Genomic DNA, 17,959 nt, shown 5'->3' on the forward strand with positions numbered 1-17,959 from the left:
AGTGAGAGCGAAAGAGAGAGAGAGCGACCGAGGCATTGCGGGATATTCAAGAAATCAGTGAAAGATTCACTCGCTGATGCAGCGAAGCGTGTAATCCGGTCGTGTTGCCTGCCCCACGGCTGGCTCTGATTGACATCAGGCACTTAACGCATTTCTGTGTCGCCCCAAAGTGGACACAAACTTTACGTTAGTTGAGCCCTACACCTCCACGCCACGCCCACCACTGCGCCCTGCGGCCGACGTTAATGAGCCGCAAGTGCGCAACAGTTGAGCAGAGCTGAACCGAGCCGAGCAGCTGCCGTCGCCGCATGAGTTGACAGCATGTGAATTCGTCCCTCTGCCACGTGCCACACAAACACAATTTGGCCCAAACTATATGTTGACAACTTTGCGAGTAAATCAAATTAAAGCAGAAATAATGCCTGCCAACTGCCAACTGCTGGCTGCTAACTGCTGGCTGCCGACAGCTTTTATCGTGTTATAATAAAATTCAGAAGTAGTTCAAGTTCCTAAGCTAAAAGTTAACAGAAAAAGATTTCTAATCATCTGTGAGGGAATCCTCATTCCTGAAGCATCTCAAGTGAGCTTGAATAACAAGGAAACAAATCCATATTTCTCTATATATGGATTTAAGTCTGTGCAAGTCTATAAGACTCAGCCAAGGATATTACCAACTTTTGTTACAAGTATATAAATATAATTCGCACATTCACGTAAGGAAACGACTTGTGCAATATCCGCTCTCTCTCCGTCAGTCCATCTTTCCGTCTGTCCAATTAAATCTCATGGGTGCTCTCCTCTTAAAAGGTGTTAAGATTTTTCCGTTACTCGGTAGAAAATCAGGTAAAACTGTATCTGTTATATTCATAGCCAGGAGCTTAAAAGCTCGAAAGTTGAATTTCTGCTGACCTTTACAAACCGATGACCCAAAAATAAATTGTACGCCTCTTTAAGGGCATCAAAACAACTCCCAGCCGTCTGTAAAAACCTTACTTGTTATTGTTCACTGTTTCCAAGAAAAAGTCAAGAACATTTGCTGCCTCTTTCGAAAGGTTCTTTTCGCTTATTACTTTTTTCTCGGCAATACAAGTCCAAGATATTGGCTTTTGGGCTACTTCTTTTGCGTGCAATTTAAAAGTCTATAGTACCTAAAATAATAGAAATTACAAAACTTCATCTCAGATTCATGAGAAAATCAAAATATTCTTTCATGCTTTTTTTTTTTATTGCAATTCATGAATTCTATTGTTAATTATATGGATTCAGCACTTGGTAATAACAAACAAAATATAATAAAAATAAAACAAATAAAATGAAGTAGAAAACATTTTTGATTCCCAATCGCCCAACAATTAAAACGCCAATTTCGGTATTTTTAGTGGCTTTGTCGTTTATATAATATTCATACTTTTGTCTTTGTATGTGTGTGTGTATGACAGAGACAGAGTGATAGAGACAGAGACAGAGGTCTAGAACAACTATTACAATTTGCATTTTATCTCAATGCCTAGTTGGCTACGAATAGTTTTTTTCATGCTGCTGCTTATCAACGCGATATCGGCATGAATAATTAATGGTTCTGCCATATTTTCATTTATATTTGTTTTTGCTTTTGTTTTTCAAACACATGCAACAGTTTCGTTGCAAGTTATGTAGGTCACTTCAGAAATTGAGTTAGCTATGCAAATTGTTGAAGAGTTCATTTCTTGCATAGATAGCAGTGGAAAAATATATATGTATGTACAGTTATGCCCTTAGCTGATATCAGTTGGGCAGCGAGAAGCGCAGAGCGAAGCTCAAAGTGATTTGTCAAGCGATAGTGAGTAGGTATTTGTTTGACTACCCTTTAAGTTAGATTCCATTCATTATCCATTCGACCTAAGCGCAATTTGCAAAAAAAAAATTTAATTTTTTTCCTGAGTTAATTTTTTTTAGACATCTGTCTTCTTCTCTCTCTTTCCACTTTCTTATTAGACTTTTCTATGTACAAATATTATTCTGAGATGGTCTTCCACATCTCTGAGCATTTAGAATTGGGAGCATTATCTTTACTATGTGATGCGGCACTTAACTTCTCTCTCCTTCTGCTCCTCTTAATAATCTTATTTTATTTACTTTTGGGACGACCCGCTTTCCTTTGATTTCACTATTCATATCTCTCTCTTCCCTTCTCTTCTCTTCTTTCTGTATTCCAATTTTTCTATCACCTCTGCTTTAGTTATATGTTTTTAATTTTTCGAATACATTTTCCTTAATGCCCTTGTGCTCTCACGTTATAATTCTCAATATTGCTTATCACGGTCCTCTCTTTGTTAACTTCTCGGCAAATACTTCTTCAACAATTTACCCGCTCACGGCTCAACTTCTTCTTCATACCCGCACGCTTCTCGCTGCCGTTTCGTCCTTCAGCATTAAGCCTCTTTTGATAGCACAATAAATTCTTGATGATTAGTTAAATGCTTAGACAAATGTTGAAAAGTTTTTCTTTTACAGTTTAACACATATGCATATATATATTTATATATATTTCACTTGTTTACGTTTCATAGAGTACACAATAAATTCGGTGGGCATTTAGTTAGCTTTGATTTGAATTTATGTTTAGCGAAAGTTTTCTCTTTTTCAGCTTTTTATGTTGTTATTCTTTTGGCGTAAATCAAATTTAAAGTCGTCGCTTGGGACGTCACACGCAGCGTATGCGCGATGCAGATTGCGTATACGCCATGTTTTACATATATATTTATTTTATTTACTTTTGTTAAGGGCTTGGTAAAAGTTAGCGCTACTTCTGTGTGTGTGTATATGTGTGTGTATTTTGTTTGTTGTTAATGTTGTTGTTGTTGCTTTATGTTGCGCACTTTACAAACTGCCGCAAATTAAAAGTTGGACCAAGCGAATCAGATTTTTTTTTTTTACTTTTATATTTCAGCTGCAGTCGAATCAACATTCAAGTTCGGCCCGTGCTGGTATGTATTCATGTATTACGTGTGCATGTGTGCGCGCGTGTATATGTGATTGTCTGCCAAATGATAAAGTGCACTTGAGAAATCTGCGAGTGAAGGTTAAACAAAGCCAAAGTCCTGGCCAGGACTGCGGCAGGCAGCTGCTCGCGAGCTCCAATTACAATTTGCGCATGTGAAAATAGTTAAGTGGGTGTGTATGTGCATGTGTGTGTGTGTGTATGATAGATGAAGTACCTGGTAAATAGCCCTGCCTTATTTGACTATAGAAGCGCCAGAGCTAGTTAGATAGATAGATAAATAGAAAAGACAGTAGGCAACCGCAGTGTAAATATTTGTTCTTAAACATTTCGCTTTAGATATTCTAAAAGAGAGTTACATAAATATATGCAATGTATACATAGATATTTATATATAGTATATTTATATAGAGATTTACTAAATTCAGTAACATTTTAGGCTTAGTTAATAACAACAGTCAACATTTAACAGTCATTCCGATATGAGTTTCATTTGCATTTTTTGTGTCTTGGAAGAGATTTTTTAGTTTGTTTGCCAAATCTAAAGTTATTAGTTTTTCTTTTGTTTTTGTTTTTGTTTATGTTTTTGATTTGTTTTTTTGATATAGTTGGCGCTCATTTGGAAAATATATATCTAGTTACTCAAAGGAGCTTAGTTAAATACACACTTAAAAATATAAATATATTAAAACACATTCATCTATTTAAATACTTTAATATGTTTATGTTAGTTCTGCTGGATTATATACTTTAAGCATATGTCTTCATATTTTTTGGAAAAAAATTGACAGCACGTTGTTGAATTGAGTTGAATTTAAATTTGTTTTTGGAACACATAGAAATATAATGCTGTTTGTATATGTATATGTGAGCCTATCTCTCAGCTAATTCCAACTGCCACGCGTCTGCTTAACGCTGTTATCAGCCTCAAAAAACGAAAAAAAAAAGCAAAATTGGGTTTGCCTTTGGGCTATGCCAAGGCCAGACGCTCGAACTGGCGATAAATGCTGCCGCGCTGCCTCGCTGCTGTCTGGGTCTAGCAGGCAATCCAATCAAAACATCCGCCATAAACAAAGCGCCACAATCGCAACTCGAGTCGGGGGCCTGACCGCGCGGCCCAAAACGCCAACGACTGGAACACATGTGAGCAGTGCGTCTCTAGCAAGTTTATAAGAGGTGAGCACGTAGTTGATGTTCCACAATTTAAATTAGCCTCAAGTTCGCCTTGCCTAATCTACGTGGATTCCGGGGATGCGTTGCTGTCAACGCCCATGTTGCCTGAAGTCAGACTTGCCAAGTCTCCGTTCATGTAAGTTGATAATAAATTGTGGCTGCTCTCAGTTTGTATTTCTTTTATAATTAATTTTAGCTAACAAAAACTTGGGCGGTTTTAGTTTATCCCTTGAGCCAGGTCGCCGGCAAAGCGAGGCGTGGCTTGAAGTTGATTGAAAATTCAGCAGTGGTTTCAATTGCTACGATTTAGCCCATCCTTTGTCAAGGATCATCTTGAGTTAAAGTAGATTTGAAAATACCCCAAATGACTGAGATAAAGACCATCTTTTCTACTGATGTACAAATTGAATAGCGACTTCCTAATTCATTGCTGGTAAAAGCATATGTCTAAGCTAAGTAGATTTCGGTTTTGATCTTCAGCTCCAACTAGTGATGACAAACAAATTTATTATTCGATTATGGAATGAGTTTCTCTGATATTTAAAACATATAATTGTTGATTGATAAACTGATTGAGTTTAGAATTTGGAAACATTTTCGCAAAATCTGTAGTGGTCAATCTGTACCACTTTTTCGTAACCGTATCACCCGCTATAGAGGAAGAGTTCTACTGGCACTAAAGTGTCTGGTGCTTATCCACAAAAATGCTAGAAAATCGGGAGACCGACGCGATTACTTTTTTGAAAGATCGATTATGGTGTCGATTAATCGACTATTGTGTATCGTGCCATCACTAGCTTCAACTGACATCTCCCATTTGAGCCAATATGTTTCTTCTATCTAAATGAATCTTGGTTAGTTAATATGTTAAAATCATCTGTGACAGCCATACATATTTCATTACTGTCAAAGTTTTTGCTTATTACGGAACAGTTTTTCAGCACTTCGAAATACTTGAAAGTAATGTCTGCACTTCCCATTTTCAACTGTCACAGCTAATGCCAGTTGTTCGGCTTTGGGTCTGTTCACCTAATGCCCATTCGTAGCATTGCGATGTTATTAGCACAAAGTTTAGAAAGTTAAATTCGCTTACTTGCTCAATCCAGAGCTAATAAGAAAATAAGCAGACGCAATCTATTGCAGCACCTGCTAAAGGCAGTTGTTAACTTTGGCAAGAGGTTGAGTAACGAGCCCAAATGGCTTTGTGAAAGACACAAATTTGTGAACAATTCGAGGCTCAGCACCTGCTCTTAGCTGTTATGAGAAACCGTCCTCACATATACACACAAATACTTTATAGGTCCATAGCGTACACAAATTGGCTGTAACATATTTTATATAATTTGCATTTTTTTTTCCTCTTTTCCTTTCGAAATTTGGAATTTTTCAGCTCAACATCCATAATAATTTGTATATGTTTATAATACTCGTAAAAATGCCTTTAAAAAGAGAACATCAAAACAGTTTTAATGCAAGCTGAGCATTGACTATATAATATATAAATATATGAATATATATATGTATGTTTTATATACGGATTTTATATGGCTCTAAAATGCTAGCAAAATAATCTTTGTTTAGCACTGTTTTGTTTTTCACTTGCATTCCTTTCTCCATTCTCTTTTGGCTATTGATTTTTGCTTTGGGGGAATTTTTGCTTTGTTTTGCTTGCTCTATTTTTGCATTGCTCTTACAGCACGTGAAGATTTTCACAGCTTTTCGACTTGGAAATATCGCTAAGGCATATTTTTTGCAGTATTTCCTTGGCCAGATGCAGCGAGATGTGAGTGCGTGAGGTCTTCATCTTCGATGAGGTAGCCTTCTTCTCGCGCGTCTCCTTTAGCCGCATCTGCAAATGTAATGTGAGTTACACGGCAAATTTGTATGGCAGCAAAACTCGGAAAATTCTATGCCCTGTAGCTGGCCCACTTTTAATACCGTTCAGCAGTCCGACTGACGCGGCTCAGCTCAATTTTCATTAATTAGTGAAACGATGTGAAAGGCTAATGCCCACAACCGAACGTACCACAAATCCATTTAAGTTATTTCCTGCACAATTTTCGCATGCATCAATGAGTTGCGTGTATTTCGCACCTAAACCTAAATCACCCCTCAGTCAGCCCGACCCCCGCCAGGACTACGCTCCAAGCCCCAACCGGAACGAAAGCTACTGCTGCTCCTGCTCCTGCTCCTCCGCCTGCTACTGCTACTGCTCCTACTCTGTCTGGCTTACCTGTTTCAGTATCCCAACGAGCAGCTCATCGACATTGTGTTGTATGCCGCTGGAGGTCTCAATAAATTTGGCATCGCGTGAGGCAGCCAGCGTTTTGCCCTCTGTGTGTGCGTCAAGGCGTGAAACATGAAATATGAAATGTAAAACGAGAGTTGAGAAATGAGAAATCATAATTAAGACAGGTTACATCCGGGTAGGCGTCTCTCTTCTTTTAACAAGAGGAGGAAGCGTGAAGGATTCATTTCTATTAGTCAGCACAAAGAGCGGGTCAAGGCTTAGTATTGTATATATATTGAATTGAATTATCTAGTAGACAGTATTAAATTCATCGGATATTCATTGGGGATAATATTTGATAATTTTCAATACACTCATTATTTGGCATATCTCACAATGTATACTCTATCTACACCCAAAATGATCATCATTGGTCTATTATAATCTGTAGATTTTTTCTATGCTCAGACTCATAATATACCGATACCATCTCTGGTAGTTTTTTTTTTTATTTATTATTTTAATTGGATTCAATTTAAGCAAAAAATAATCGATGCTTCTACTTCTTCATTAATTTTAAATATTTAATAATTTTTTTATAAATAATATTTATAAATATATTCGTACTCAGATACTCATCTATGAATTTTTTTCTATGAACCTTAGATATGAGTATATTTGAAGAGCTCTCTATGAACCCTTGGAAACTCTTTAATAACCTTCAACTTCTTTCATTTATACTCATTCAACTCATTAGTTCTCATCGCAGGAGCAATTCGTTTCGATTATTTCGTCGAGTTCATTTCAGGTTGCTCAGCGTAAAAGGTACCTTCTTATCGTTGCGAGTCGCACCCATCTCTATTTATAACCTCCCGCTCTGTCCGAGCCCATTACTCACCCTGTGACGTGATAAGCCTTGCGCGCGCCAAGTCCGCTTTATTGCCCACAAGTATGACTGCCTTGTCCTTGGTGTAATTCTCTTGCCACAGATAGTTGATAATCTCCTCGGCGATGCGAAACGAGCCTTTGTCCACCACAGAGAAGACCACGACACAGCCGTGCGGTTCGTAGGTGGATAGGGAATTCTCGACGCTCATCTCAACGCTGGGATGGTCGATGAAGACCATGTCGGACTCCTCGTCGTCGAGCAGGACGCTGACCGTCTTCTCGCCGAACTCATCGTCTAAAACTCAGATCAGAATTAAACTCTATAGACGCAGGCAGAAACCAGCGGCAATCGGGATCGACAGAGGATCATACGACACGCATAGGTTTCATTTAAGGACATCAATCGCTACTCACTCTGCATACTCAACACCCACACATCCAGAGGGGGGGAGAGAGAGAGAGAGAGAGAGATTTGTCAACTTACCTAGACTTGCATCGTACGTGTGCATATACTCCGATGTCATGAACTGATTGACCAAGGCCGTTTTGCCGACGCCCGCATCGCCCAGCATTACGACCCGATATCGTGCCGGGGGCGGCGGATCCATGCTCTCCGAATCGTCGGGCGAGGCGGGCAGCGAGTCCACATTCGCATAGCCCGCACCGCAGCAGCTGCCCTCGAAGGGTGATCGCTCACTGGCGCGACTATTCGTCGAATTGACGCTTGTGTTGCTGCGCGATCGTCGCGATATGATCGAATCCCCACAGTTCACCACGTTGCCTTTGCTGATCGAGAAGTGGCGCAACCGATAGAGATCGTCGCTGGCCCGTGGGTTGTACGGACGCTCGGGCAGCGAACAGACGCGTGGGCGTACATGATCCGGAACTGTTGAGAAAGTGAATTAATTAATCTAATAGAGGCCCAACTGATAAGAAGTGTGCTCTAATAGGTGTGATATCTGACTTATCGGATAGACAATGAGTACAGCTGATGTGTATTTTATGATTGACTCTTTACGCTTAAAACATGATTCATTTCACATCACTATAATTATTTGCACATACATACAAATCTAACGAAGACTGCATCGTTTCATCTTATACCGACTGCACTTCAATAAATAATGTTCGTAACAGAATATCTGATAATTAAAATACCCGTGCTAAGTTAGACCACGTCAAGTCTCTATTCTTGGATATTTTTACATATTGAGAGTTCTTTTTGAAAACTCTGATTTATAAATAATAACTAATAAATAATAATAAATTACAATAAATAATTTTATACACATGTGGATGTGTGTCACCCACCTGGTAGCTCCAAAAAGTTGGAAGTGCGCCGCTGTCGGCCGCGATTGGAGCTCTGGAAGGCCAACGGACCGATGTCGTCGTTGGAGAATATGGAAGCATTCGAGCAGGCGCTCTTCATGGATTCGCGCGAGCTGCGTCGACTGGCCAGGTAGGCCAGGCCGCCCTTGGAGCTGCCACGGCGTCTTGGCTTGTACTCGACGGCATCTCGCTTGGGCTTGGATGGCTTGCAGCCGCTCAGCTCGTGCTCGGCGTCCTGGGTCAAGTCGCTGGTCGACTTGCGATAGCGCAGCGACACAACGCTGTCCGAGCAGGTGCGATCCAAGGTGGAGTGGGAGCTGTGGAGCACCTGGTAGCCCGGGTTCGAGGTGATGTTGATGGCATGCCGACGCTGGCGGCGCTGCTGCTGCTGGTGCTGCTGCTGCTGCTGCTGCTGCTGAGGCTGCTCTTGTGGCTGACCATCCGTGTCCGTGTAGCTGAAGCTCGTGGTGGTGGTGGTCGTGTGCTGGGTCGCCGTCTCAGCCGACTCGTTGGACAGCTGAGTGCACTCCGTGACGCAGGAGTCGCGCTTTAGGCCATAGTATCCGGGTGTGGAGTAACCGCCAGATGACTGAGTACTTGCTCCGCCTCCTGCTGCAGCCGCTGCTGCTGCACTCAGAGAGCGCGCATCGACCTTCGTTATGATGGGCAGCTCCCATTCATCGCGCCGTCGCTTGCCGGCCACACCCGTTGTGGTTAGCTGCGGCACCTGCTCCAGCTGCGTCGCGTGGCCACGAATCAGCTTCTTGGAGCCCTGGCGCCTGGGAGAGCTGGGCGGCTCATAGTAGAGCGAGCCGTCGTCCGGGGAGATGGGCTCATAGTACTCAAACTTCTTGCCCAGCGCTGCCTGATCCATGCCGCCCGCTGGGCTGACTGCGTCGAAGACGAATTTGCACGGCGACTTGGGGCTGTGGGTCAGCAGCGAGACGGAGTCGTCAATGGAGCCCGACGGGGGCGTCTGATAGTAGGACGAGGGCGTCGAGCTGCTGGCCTCGTCACAGCTGTCGTTGGCATAGGTCGTCGTTATTTTCGGACTGCGCGGCGGCTGATCGTAGTTGCCATAGCCGTAGCTGCTGCTCGACTGCGTGGGCGTGGCATAGACGGAGGGCGGCGCCGCGTAGTAGCTTCTGCTTGGGGCGAGGCCTATTTTTGAATTGAACGAATCGAGTGTGGCCTCTGCCGACTCACCTGGGCGACTTGGGCGTGGCGCCTTTGTAGGGCAGCGGATTGCTCGCAGCACGCGCTGGCGTCTTGTGCCCGCCATGGGCGTGCGCGTGGGCGTGGCCGTGGCCGTGGGCGTTTGTCTGTGTGTGTGGGTGTCCGTGTGTGCCATAGTTGGAGGACGCATCGCCGCCATCCCAGCTGTGCTGCTGCTGTGCCATGCTTACCAAATACTGACGGGGATTCGGCGGACGGTCGAGTAGATTTAATGCTCCAGCTGCTGATGCTGATGCTGTTGCTGCTGCTCCTGTAAGTTGAATGCCACTCATGTGTAAATATCATGGGTCATTACTCAACACACGCACACACTCACTCAAACACACTCGCACACACTGTGCACACATAATTTATGGTTTTATCTTTATTTAATAAAATAATGCAAACTACAATAAAACCAAAACTCATAAAACGGCTACGCTGACTTCCATGTCTACATCCAACACCCAACATCCAGCATTAAATGTTGCCCGCGGGCAGCTTCTCTGTATGCGGGCCTGTGTGTGCGTGGGTGTATGCGTGTGTATGTGTGCTGCGTGTGTCAGCAAATTATTGTGAAATGTGCGTTCAGCCCGCTTTAAGTTGACAGCCCAAGTGGCCGTGGCCATAGCTCTGGTCCTGGCTGAGACTCCACACATATCAGCAGCTTCTCAACTTGCTCTCTTCTCACTCTCTCTCTCTCTCTCTCTCCCTCTCTCTCTCTTTCGGTTAGCGTTGCACGCATGCCACCACAGTCATTGTTGCATGCAACAGTTGGCTTTTGCCATGCGTTAAAAATGAATGCTTGTTATACCCTGTTGCCACATTGTAAATGGGCTAAGAAGCTAATATTGTTAGATTGTAAGGGCAGAGGCGACGATAGACAGAGTGAGACAAAGAATATCCAGCTTAGAGCTTGCATTTTAGTCTAATATCGTACAGCGGGGTATGTGCATGGGTTGACATGGAAATTATACAGACCTAACTGGTGATTCTATATGAAAATTTATTTTTAAAATAATTTAATCTCTTTAATGTTGCAATATTCTAGATCAAATAATTTTTCGCCATTGATTCGCACATTTTTTATATATTGTTCAATGTTTTTTTTTTTTTTTTTTTTTTTTTGCATTTTTTTGTTTATTTATGGATTGTAACTTGTAAAGCTTGATCAAAACATAGCTCTATCATTAAACAATATCAATAAAAATTTTATAAATAGTTATTCAACTTAATATATTTGAATTTCATTGAATTAATAATATCATGTTTGCTCTTGTAAACATATATTCATACTTATATATATTTCTTGATATATTCCACCATGACAATCCATATTATATTAAATTAAATATGACCAATTTATATAATTTTATTTATACATTTATTATCATTAAACCTGATTGAATTGATAGTTTCTCTCTCTTGCTCTCTCTCTCTATTTTGTCTCTTTGTTTCTCTGTCTCTCCTTCTCTCTCTATCTCTATTTGTTTCTCTGTCTCTCTGTTTTTTTGTAATTTTGGTTGACATTTTTAAATCAATTAATATAATAAATCTGCTTTAAGTGTATATAGACTTTAATTCTGTATCTACTTATTTAAAGTTAAAGCTAAAGAGATTTACAAAATAAATGCGTACAGTATTCCTTTTCACATAATCCCATTATGTCTATGTTTAATCCTTTACAATATATTTGGAGGTAGAGTATGCATATAGCCATCGCGGGCACTCTATTATATCTTGGCTGCCTTTTTCTCTGCAAGATGCCAGACCTTCTACACACGCACAAAACCAAACAATCGCTCTCATATACTTATATGTATGTGTGTGTATATGTACGCACTCACACACACAGCAGTCGCACCCTCGCGCCTTGCACAAACTTTTGTGCATTGGCCACAAAAGATTTGTGCCCGAAGTTGTCGTGAAGCACTTTGCTGCACTTACTTAACTTCAACCAGGTCTGCGACTGACTCGAACTTGAATTCGAAGTCTGTGGTGGTAGTTGTGGCTGCCTCTCTGTCTGAGGTTGTTGCTGCTGCTGCTCTTGCCGTTGACTCAAGTGTAATAAGTTGCCCAGTTGGCAGCGGCATTAGCTGGCAAATGTGTTGAGCGCTTTGCAGTCTCAGCTCAGAAAGTTCCCGGGACAGCTGTCGCCTGACTTTATTCTGATTGTTGCAGCCAAGCAGCTCATACAAACTATTTGTGCTATAGTTTTTATGACTGTCTGCTCCCCGACGTCAATTGAAGTCAGCCAGAATGGCGTACATTAAAGGAGTAAGCTTTAAGATACCCTGTTGAACTGATGATAATGTATGCAATCCTAAATTCAAATCTCTGTATTTCAAAGAGAAAATATTATATTTTACAATAATAATAAATATAATAATAATAAATTACGAAGTTTATTAAATATTCTTCATACTCTAGGCGTGTATTAATGGAAATATTTCGTATTTTCTTCTTAATACTCTAGATCTATATTAAAGAGAATATATTTGATTTATACATTAAATTCCATAAAATCGCGTTGAGCTGCATTTATCTAAGCGTGCAGCAGCTAATCAACTCTTTTTCGTCCCCAACTATTTTTGAGGGTATTAAATATTGCATATATACATTTGTATATGTACGCCTATATGTATGTTCTAATAATCCAGCCATAAAATCGCCCTCGTCACTTACATGCGCCAACCTAGTGTCTGTCGCATTCTATTGTGCGTCTCTAGCTGCTCTAGCTTCTGTCCGCATAGCTCGTAACGTAAATCCCAACTGTTGTCCGTCGTCCGTCCGCCTGTCCGTCGTCTGTCGCCTGTGTTTTGCGCCTCTAACTGTGCTTGTGCAGCCACCTGACCCGCTGGCTAAATAACTTATCTATTGTACGAGCCCTATACAAACAGCCGGACACCCGCCGCACTCTCCACGGCCGGACACAAAGCGTGTATACGTGTTCATAATGTAAAGCAAATAATATGAATGCGCGCACAGATAAAATACACATGTACAAATGTGTACTTATGTGCTACCTGTTGGTCGTTTATAAGGCCCCAAGCTGGTGTCGGTGTGGAGTATATTACGATTGGATAAGTTTTGGCAGCTGTGCGAGCTGTGGGAAATTAAATAGCGAACAGCTGAAACGAGGGAAACATTCATTCAACTTAACTGAAAATGGCTAAGACAAAGTTTATCAATTCTCTGTCAAGCTTCATTCAGATTGCTTAACGTATAAACAAATTTAAAAACTAAGAATAGTAATAGAAGAATGTAGAATTTTATATTAATCATTGCTGAACAATTTTCATGAATTTCTAGACGAGCATTCTTGTCGCCTTCTTCATCGAATTTCTTTCTTTGTTTTTATCAGTTTATATATAAAAATTTTATAATAATGCCGCTTGAATAGAACCTAAGCCGCGTTATATACCAAATTTAAATTGCTTACAATTTAGTGTGTTCGAAAAGAACTCTTTAAATCTCCAATCTAGCGCTGTTTTCAGCTATATCCAAATTGTTTTTCGTAGATATTTAGTCGTCAGCTATTTTCAGAAATATCCAAAGAGTGCTTAGCCAATAAAGGATGGCAAAATATATTTGGGAGGAGAGAACATTAATCTACTCTTGTCACTGAGCTACTTTCTTCAAAATCGTATGGCGATTTGCAGATTTTCCACTGCTTTCATAAGATTAATAATTTAATTTAAATCTACTTATATAAAACCTTTATACATACTTTTTCCAAGCTTCTTTCAGTGTAATTTGTAGTTACATGAATTTTAAATGTGCAAGGGGAAACATTAGAAAAATAAATAGAATTAAGGTAATTCATTCAACTTGAATACAGTTTATTGTATGATACTTATGACTCTATTACTTGTTGAAAGACAGTTAGACATAGAAGCTCTCTCCTTGATTTTCAATCTCCTATCAGTTTCCTTTTAACGTAGAGGGTATCTTACAGTAGTTCACCTTCTTTTTGTATCCACCTAATTGCGCTAGGGTAACGTGAAACCTGTCCCGTTGCCACCGTAACCAAAGGCCCAAATGGACGGAGTAGAGCAAGGAGAGGGTCACAATTGTGACATGGATGGAATAATCATAAAAATGTTGAATAGAGAACATTTCAGATGCGTTCAAGGCCAGCCATGGACATGGACAACAACAATAAGCTCAATGGGATGAAAAAGAGAAGCAGCCCGAGCAACTCAACCTACCCAACGCTCCGAGCCATGTGTCTAAGGGAGTTGTGTGTCAGCTCTCATTCAACTGGTCTTCAATTCGAGTTTCTATTGGCATTATGTTTATTGTCTATGCATGACTGATAAATCTGAAAGCGAAACCCGAACGCCCCTTCCCAGCTTTGTCATTGCCATGCCTATTCCATTGCTAATGCGCTTGTGTGTCGAGAGAATTTAAACCAGAAATGGTATCTGGCTGGATTTTCGCAAAGTGTTGTAACCATTTTTTGCTACATGCTCTACCATTGACTCATCAGTCAATAGGAAATTTCATTGACAGTAAAAAAGTACAAAAGTATTTATGATCGAAAGTTAACCAAGTTATGAACCGAATGCGGAATTTAAATATTGAATGCTGAATTGATGAATTTTTTATTGTGGATTTTTTCAATAAATAAGTCGTTGGTATAAAAAACATAATATATTCAAACCTCGCTTATCCGAACTTGTGTACTATGCAAATTCATTTGTTTTTGCCGGAATGCTATACAGGCGAACTTTCCTATAACGCTCTATAACAGAGAAGGCTGACTTGAATGCAGTATTCTAATATACTTTAAGTTATTCTACTCTAGCTTGCAATAACCGTAAACTTAGCAAAAACTTATTTCCATATTAATAGCATCCAGTCCAGCTGTTCTTTGTATTACAGTTTCACTGTATTTACGAGCTATGCATGCATTTGATCGAACAAATCTGCGAGTCAAACCAACTGAAACTGATTTGATTTAGCATTGGATTTACTTTTTGTGCTTGTGTAAGTGTGTGCGTGTGTGTGTGTGGGCGAGTGCCACTGAAAAGAGGAAAAAAGGATTTGCATATTTGGGAAAAACTCAACTGAATTGACAATGTAATTTGTTTGAGTATTACGCATGCCGAGAAAAAATAAGAAAAATAGTTGCCCAGCAGTCATAAGAAATAAAGAAGAGCAAAAAGTTCAAATGTCTCTGACCTGTGGCAGAAAAAAAGACAAGTTTGACGTCTGTTGCTTCCAATTGTAACCCTAATCCAACGCCAGCCCCTATTAGCGTCACGGAGTATAATGAACTCAAGTGCATTTCCCACAGCCATTAAGTTGTGGCTTGCTTTGCACCCAGAGAAAAGAGGGCAGAGTTTCCGAACTTTTTAGTTTGCGAAAAGTTAGTTATATAACATTTTTTGATAGACTTACAATTAAATCATTCTTTATATATCTGTCTATTTATTTCAAATTTCACTTAATTTTTTTTGTAAGGACTCTAATCAAATATTAGCCCTTATATTATGTGTTAAGCCAATCCTCAAATCAAAGATTAATTTCCCATAAGAATCCTAGACTATAGCTGAATGGAACTCCCATTTTCAGAATATGAATAAATCTCTCAAATTGAAAGGATAAGTTGTGAAAACATCTTCTAAAAAATAATATGGTCCTTTGAAATTTGTAAATGTAAGTTATTAATTTAAGTCGAATATATGTTTTATTTTTTTATTTTTACAAATTTACATATTAACGAAATGTTTTAAATATTTCTTGAATAATTATTATGTATGTGTTAGTAGCTCTGTATATTTCTCAGAGAAAGCCAATTTTGTTTTCTTCACAGTGCACTGTGAGCCCCTTTCTCAAGTTAAGGAGCTTGCTTAACTCTTTTTTATTATGTCCCTTTCCCGGACAACCCTTTTAGTAAACTTTGCTTAATTACATGCCCGCACCCGTTAAACACATATTTAACACACACACACACAGACATGCATGTATGCTATGAGTAAACATAAATATTTTCTCAGCAATCGACCCCCCGCTAGACGCCCTTATAGAGGACGCCTCTGCACTCAATGCTCGGCATTGACCAGCACTTGGCTGCAGAATTAGCGTCTGTTGTAAAAATAAATGAATGTGTATGCGCATGTGTGTGTGTGTGTGTGTGTGTGGGTGTCTGTCTGTGTGTGAGGAGTGTATTGCCGAAGCATAAACAAGAAAAGTCCATAAAACACTTAGGATCAAACAATATACGAGGAACGTCAGCAAAAACGTTGCCTATTTAGCAGCGCTCGGTGAGGTTGGCGTTGGTGGTGCGGTGCGGTGGCTGGAGGAGCATTCAGCTGGTCAACTGCTCAGTTCAGAATTAGAATTGTGGGCCAAAAGTCACGTTCGGCAACTTAGTTAATAGAGGAAGCCCATCTACTGCCACAGCCCCGCTGCCCTGGCTAAGCCATCGATTTTATTGCCACACATAATTCCTTTGACGGGCGGCATTTGGGCAAATCTCATGTTGATGGCATATTAAGTGGGGCAGCAGTTGCTTTTGGCGGCCAATTTGCCTTTAAATGCGTCATTTGCCAACGTTCGGGGCTAGTTTCAGTGGCAGGTGGCAGCGTTTTGTGGCAACTTACGTGTAATTAGACGCATCCGGGGGCGTCGGAGTGATTGGGGTGCGAGGACTAGCAATTAAGCGAATGTCCTGTGTGAGTGTACGCGAGGTAACAAGCGCAACAAGTGCCAAAAAGCACACGCATAATCCCAGCGACTTATACACACATACACATCGCATAAGCATACACACGCACACAGTCATACAAACGTATACAGAGACAGAGGCTGGCAGTTGTATGAGTGAGTGAGTGAGAGGCAGCGCATAAATCAACATGCCAAATCGCAGCTTTACAACAGACGGCTAACACGCATACAGAGACACATAGCCAACAGCAAGACACACACACACACATACACATATACACTCGCATCGCAGCTCGCATAATTGTTGCTAGAAATTATATATTTTAGCTTTACCATTATTTTGGTTTACGGTGCGCGAAAATTTCCTGCAGTTTTTCCACCTTTGAACTTCACTTTTTGTTCGCTAATTGTTTTTCAGCAACAGTTTGTACAGTTATTTTTCGTTTCACTTTCAGTTTTTTTTTTTTTTTTTTTTTTTTTTTGTATGTGTTGCACTTCCGTTTTCGCTTAGACGCGCTGGTGCTGCAACTGCCGCTAGCTGCCGCTCAATATGGCCCGACCGAGCGCGCACGCAGCTCGAGCTGAACTGTGGCATGCCACACGACTCGACTGCATTTTTGTTGAGACTGCCCAGCCGAAGCTTTAAAAGCTCCCGCTTCCAGCCTGGAAGTCCTCCGACTGAGAGCGCTTTCTTCTCCAAATTCGGCTTTATTTCATTTAAGTTTTGCTTCTAATTTGCGGTTAAATGTTCTGTTGCTTTTTATTTTTGTGGCTTAAAGATGCTGGCTTGTGTTTTTTTTTCAGCGTTTTTTCTTTATGAAAACTTTCTTATCTTAGTTGATTTAGATTTCCCTTGATTCAGAAAAGTTTTATCGTTTTCTTGTTAAGTTTGATGTGCTTAAAAAAGATTCAGCGTATAATTTCAGCATGCAAGAAACCCGAATTTTCGTAGTATCATTGTTACCTAAAATTTTGTTGTTTTAGTTTTCATATTCATATATATTTAAAAATACAGAAAAATGGGTATTTAACTTATTTCTGATTGCTATGCATGCATTTAATATTACTAAACTAGTCTAGAAATGAAAGTTCTCGTATGCCAAAAGATATATCTTAGCTGTACTATTAGAAAACCATTTTTTATATGATAATATATTATACTAGACTTGTTTGATCGTGTAGATAGAAGCTTTTAAACGAGGTCCAAGACTATTTAAAATTAAGATTATTTAATTAAGAAATCCCTAAAGTATGATGAGTATGTATGTCTTCTTGTCTTTTGCGTCTCTTTTTACATGTTGTTTACTTTTTGTATAATATATTTTGATGCGGCTCCGTAGACTTCTTGGGATCTACCTTACTACTTTTACATATAAGCACTGTACCTCCAGGGTTTGCTTATTTTAAAGTTTCTAATGTTTCATTCATTAATTTCCTCTAAGACTAACAAAATCAAAACATGATCATTT

General features: G+C 40.1%; 1 protein-coding gene across 2 annotated transcripts; it reads right to left on the reverse strand.

Annotated features, from left to right (window-relative positions):
* Positions 1-2,829: 2,829 nt before the first annotated feature.
* Rgk2 (Rad, Gem/Kir family member 2) lies at positions 2,830-17,091 on the reverse strand. 2 transcript variants are annotated; one of them, XM_018106851.3, is made up of 7 exons: positions 16,824-17,091; positions 9,807-10,065; positions 8,583-9,745; positions 7,756-8,157; positions 7,282-7,566; positions 6,387-6,487; positions 2,830-6,002 (listed from the first exon to the last, which is right to left on the reverse strand). In XM_018106851.3, the coding sequence occupies exons 2-7, from the start codon at positions 9,998-10,000 to the stop codon at positions 5,844-5,846; spliced, it is 2,304 nt and encodes a 767-aa protein (XP_017962340.2). In that variant the 5' UTR covers positions 10,001-10,065; positions 16,824-17,091; the 3' UTR covers positions 2,830-5,843. The 2 variants fall into 2 exon arrangements, with proteins under 2 accessions (XP_017962340.2, XP_017962341.1); XM_018106852.3 differs by having other exon boundaries at positions 7,282-7,572.
* Between the last annotated feature and the right edge of the window lie 868 nt (positions 17,092-17,959).

This window comes from Drosophila navojoa, chromosome 5, assembly GCF_054131105.1.
Source record: "Drosophila navojoa isolate 15081-1374.11 chromosome 5, UAZ_NAV_1.0, whole genome shotgun sequence".
NCBI classification, from domain to species: domain Eukaryota; kingdom Metazoa; phylum Arthropoda; class Insecta; order Diptera; family Drosophilidae; genus Drosophila; species Drosophila navojoa.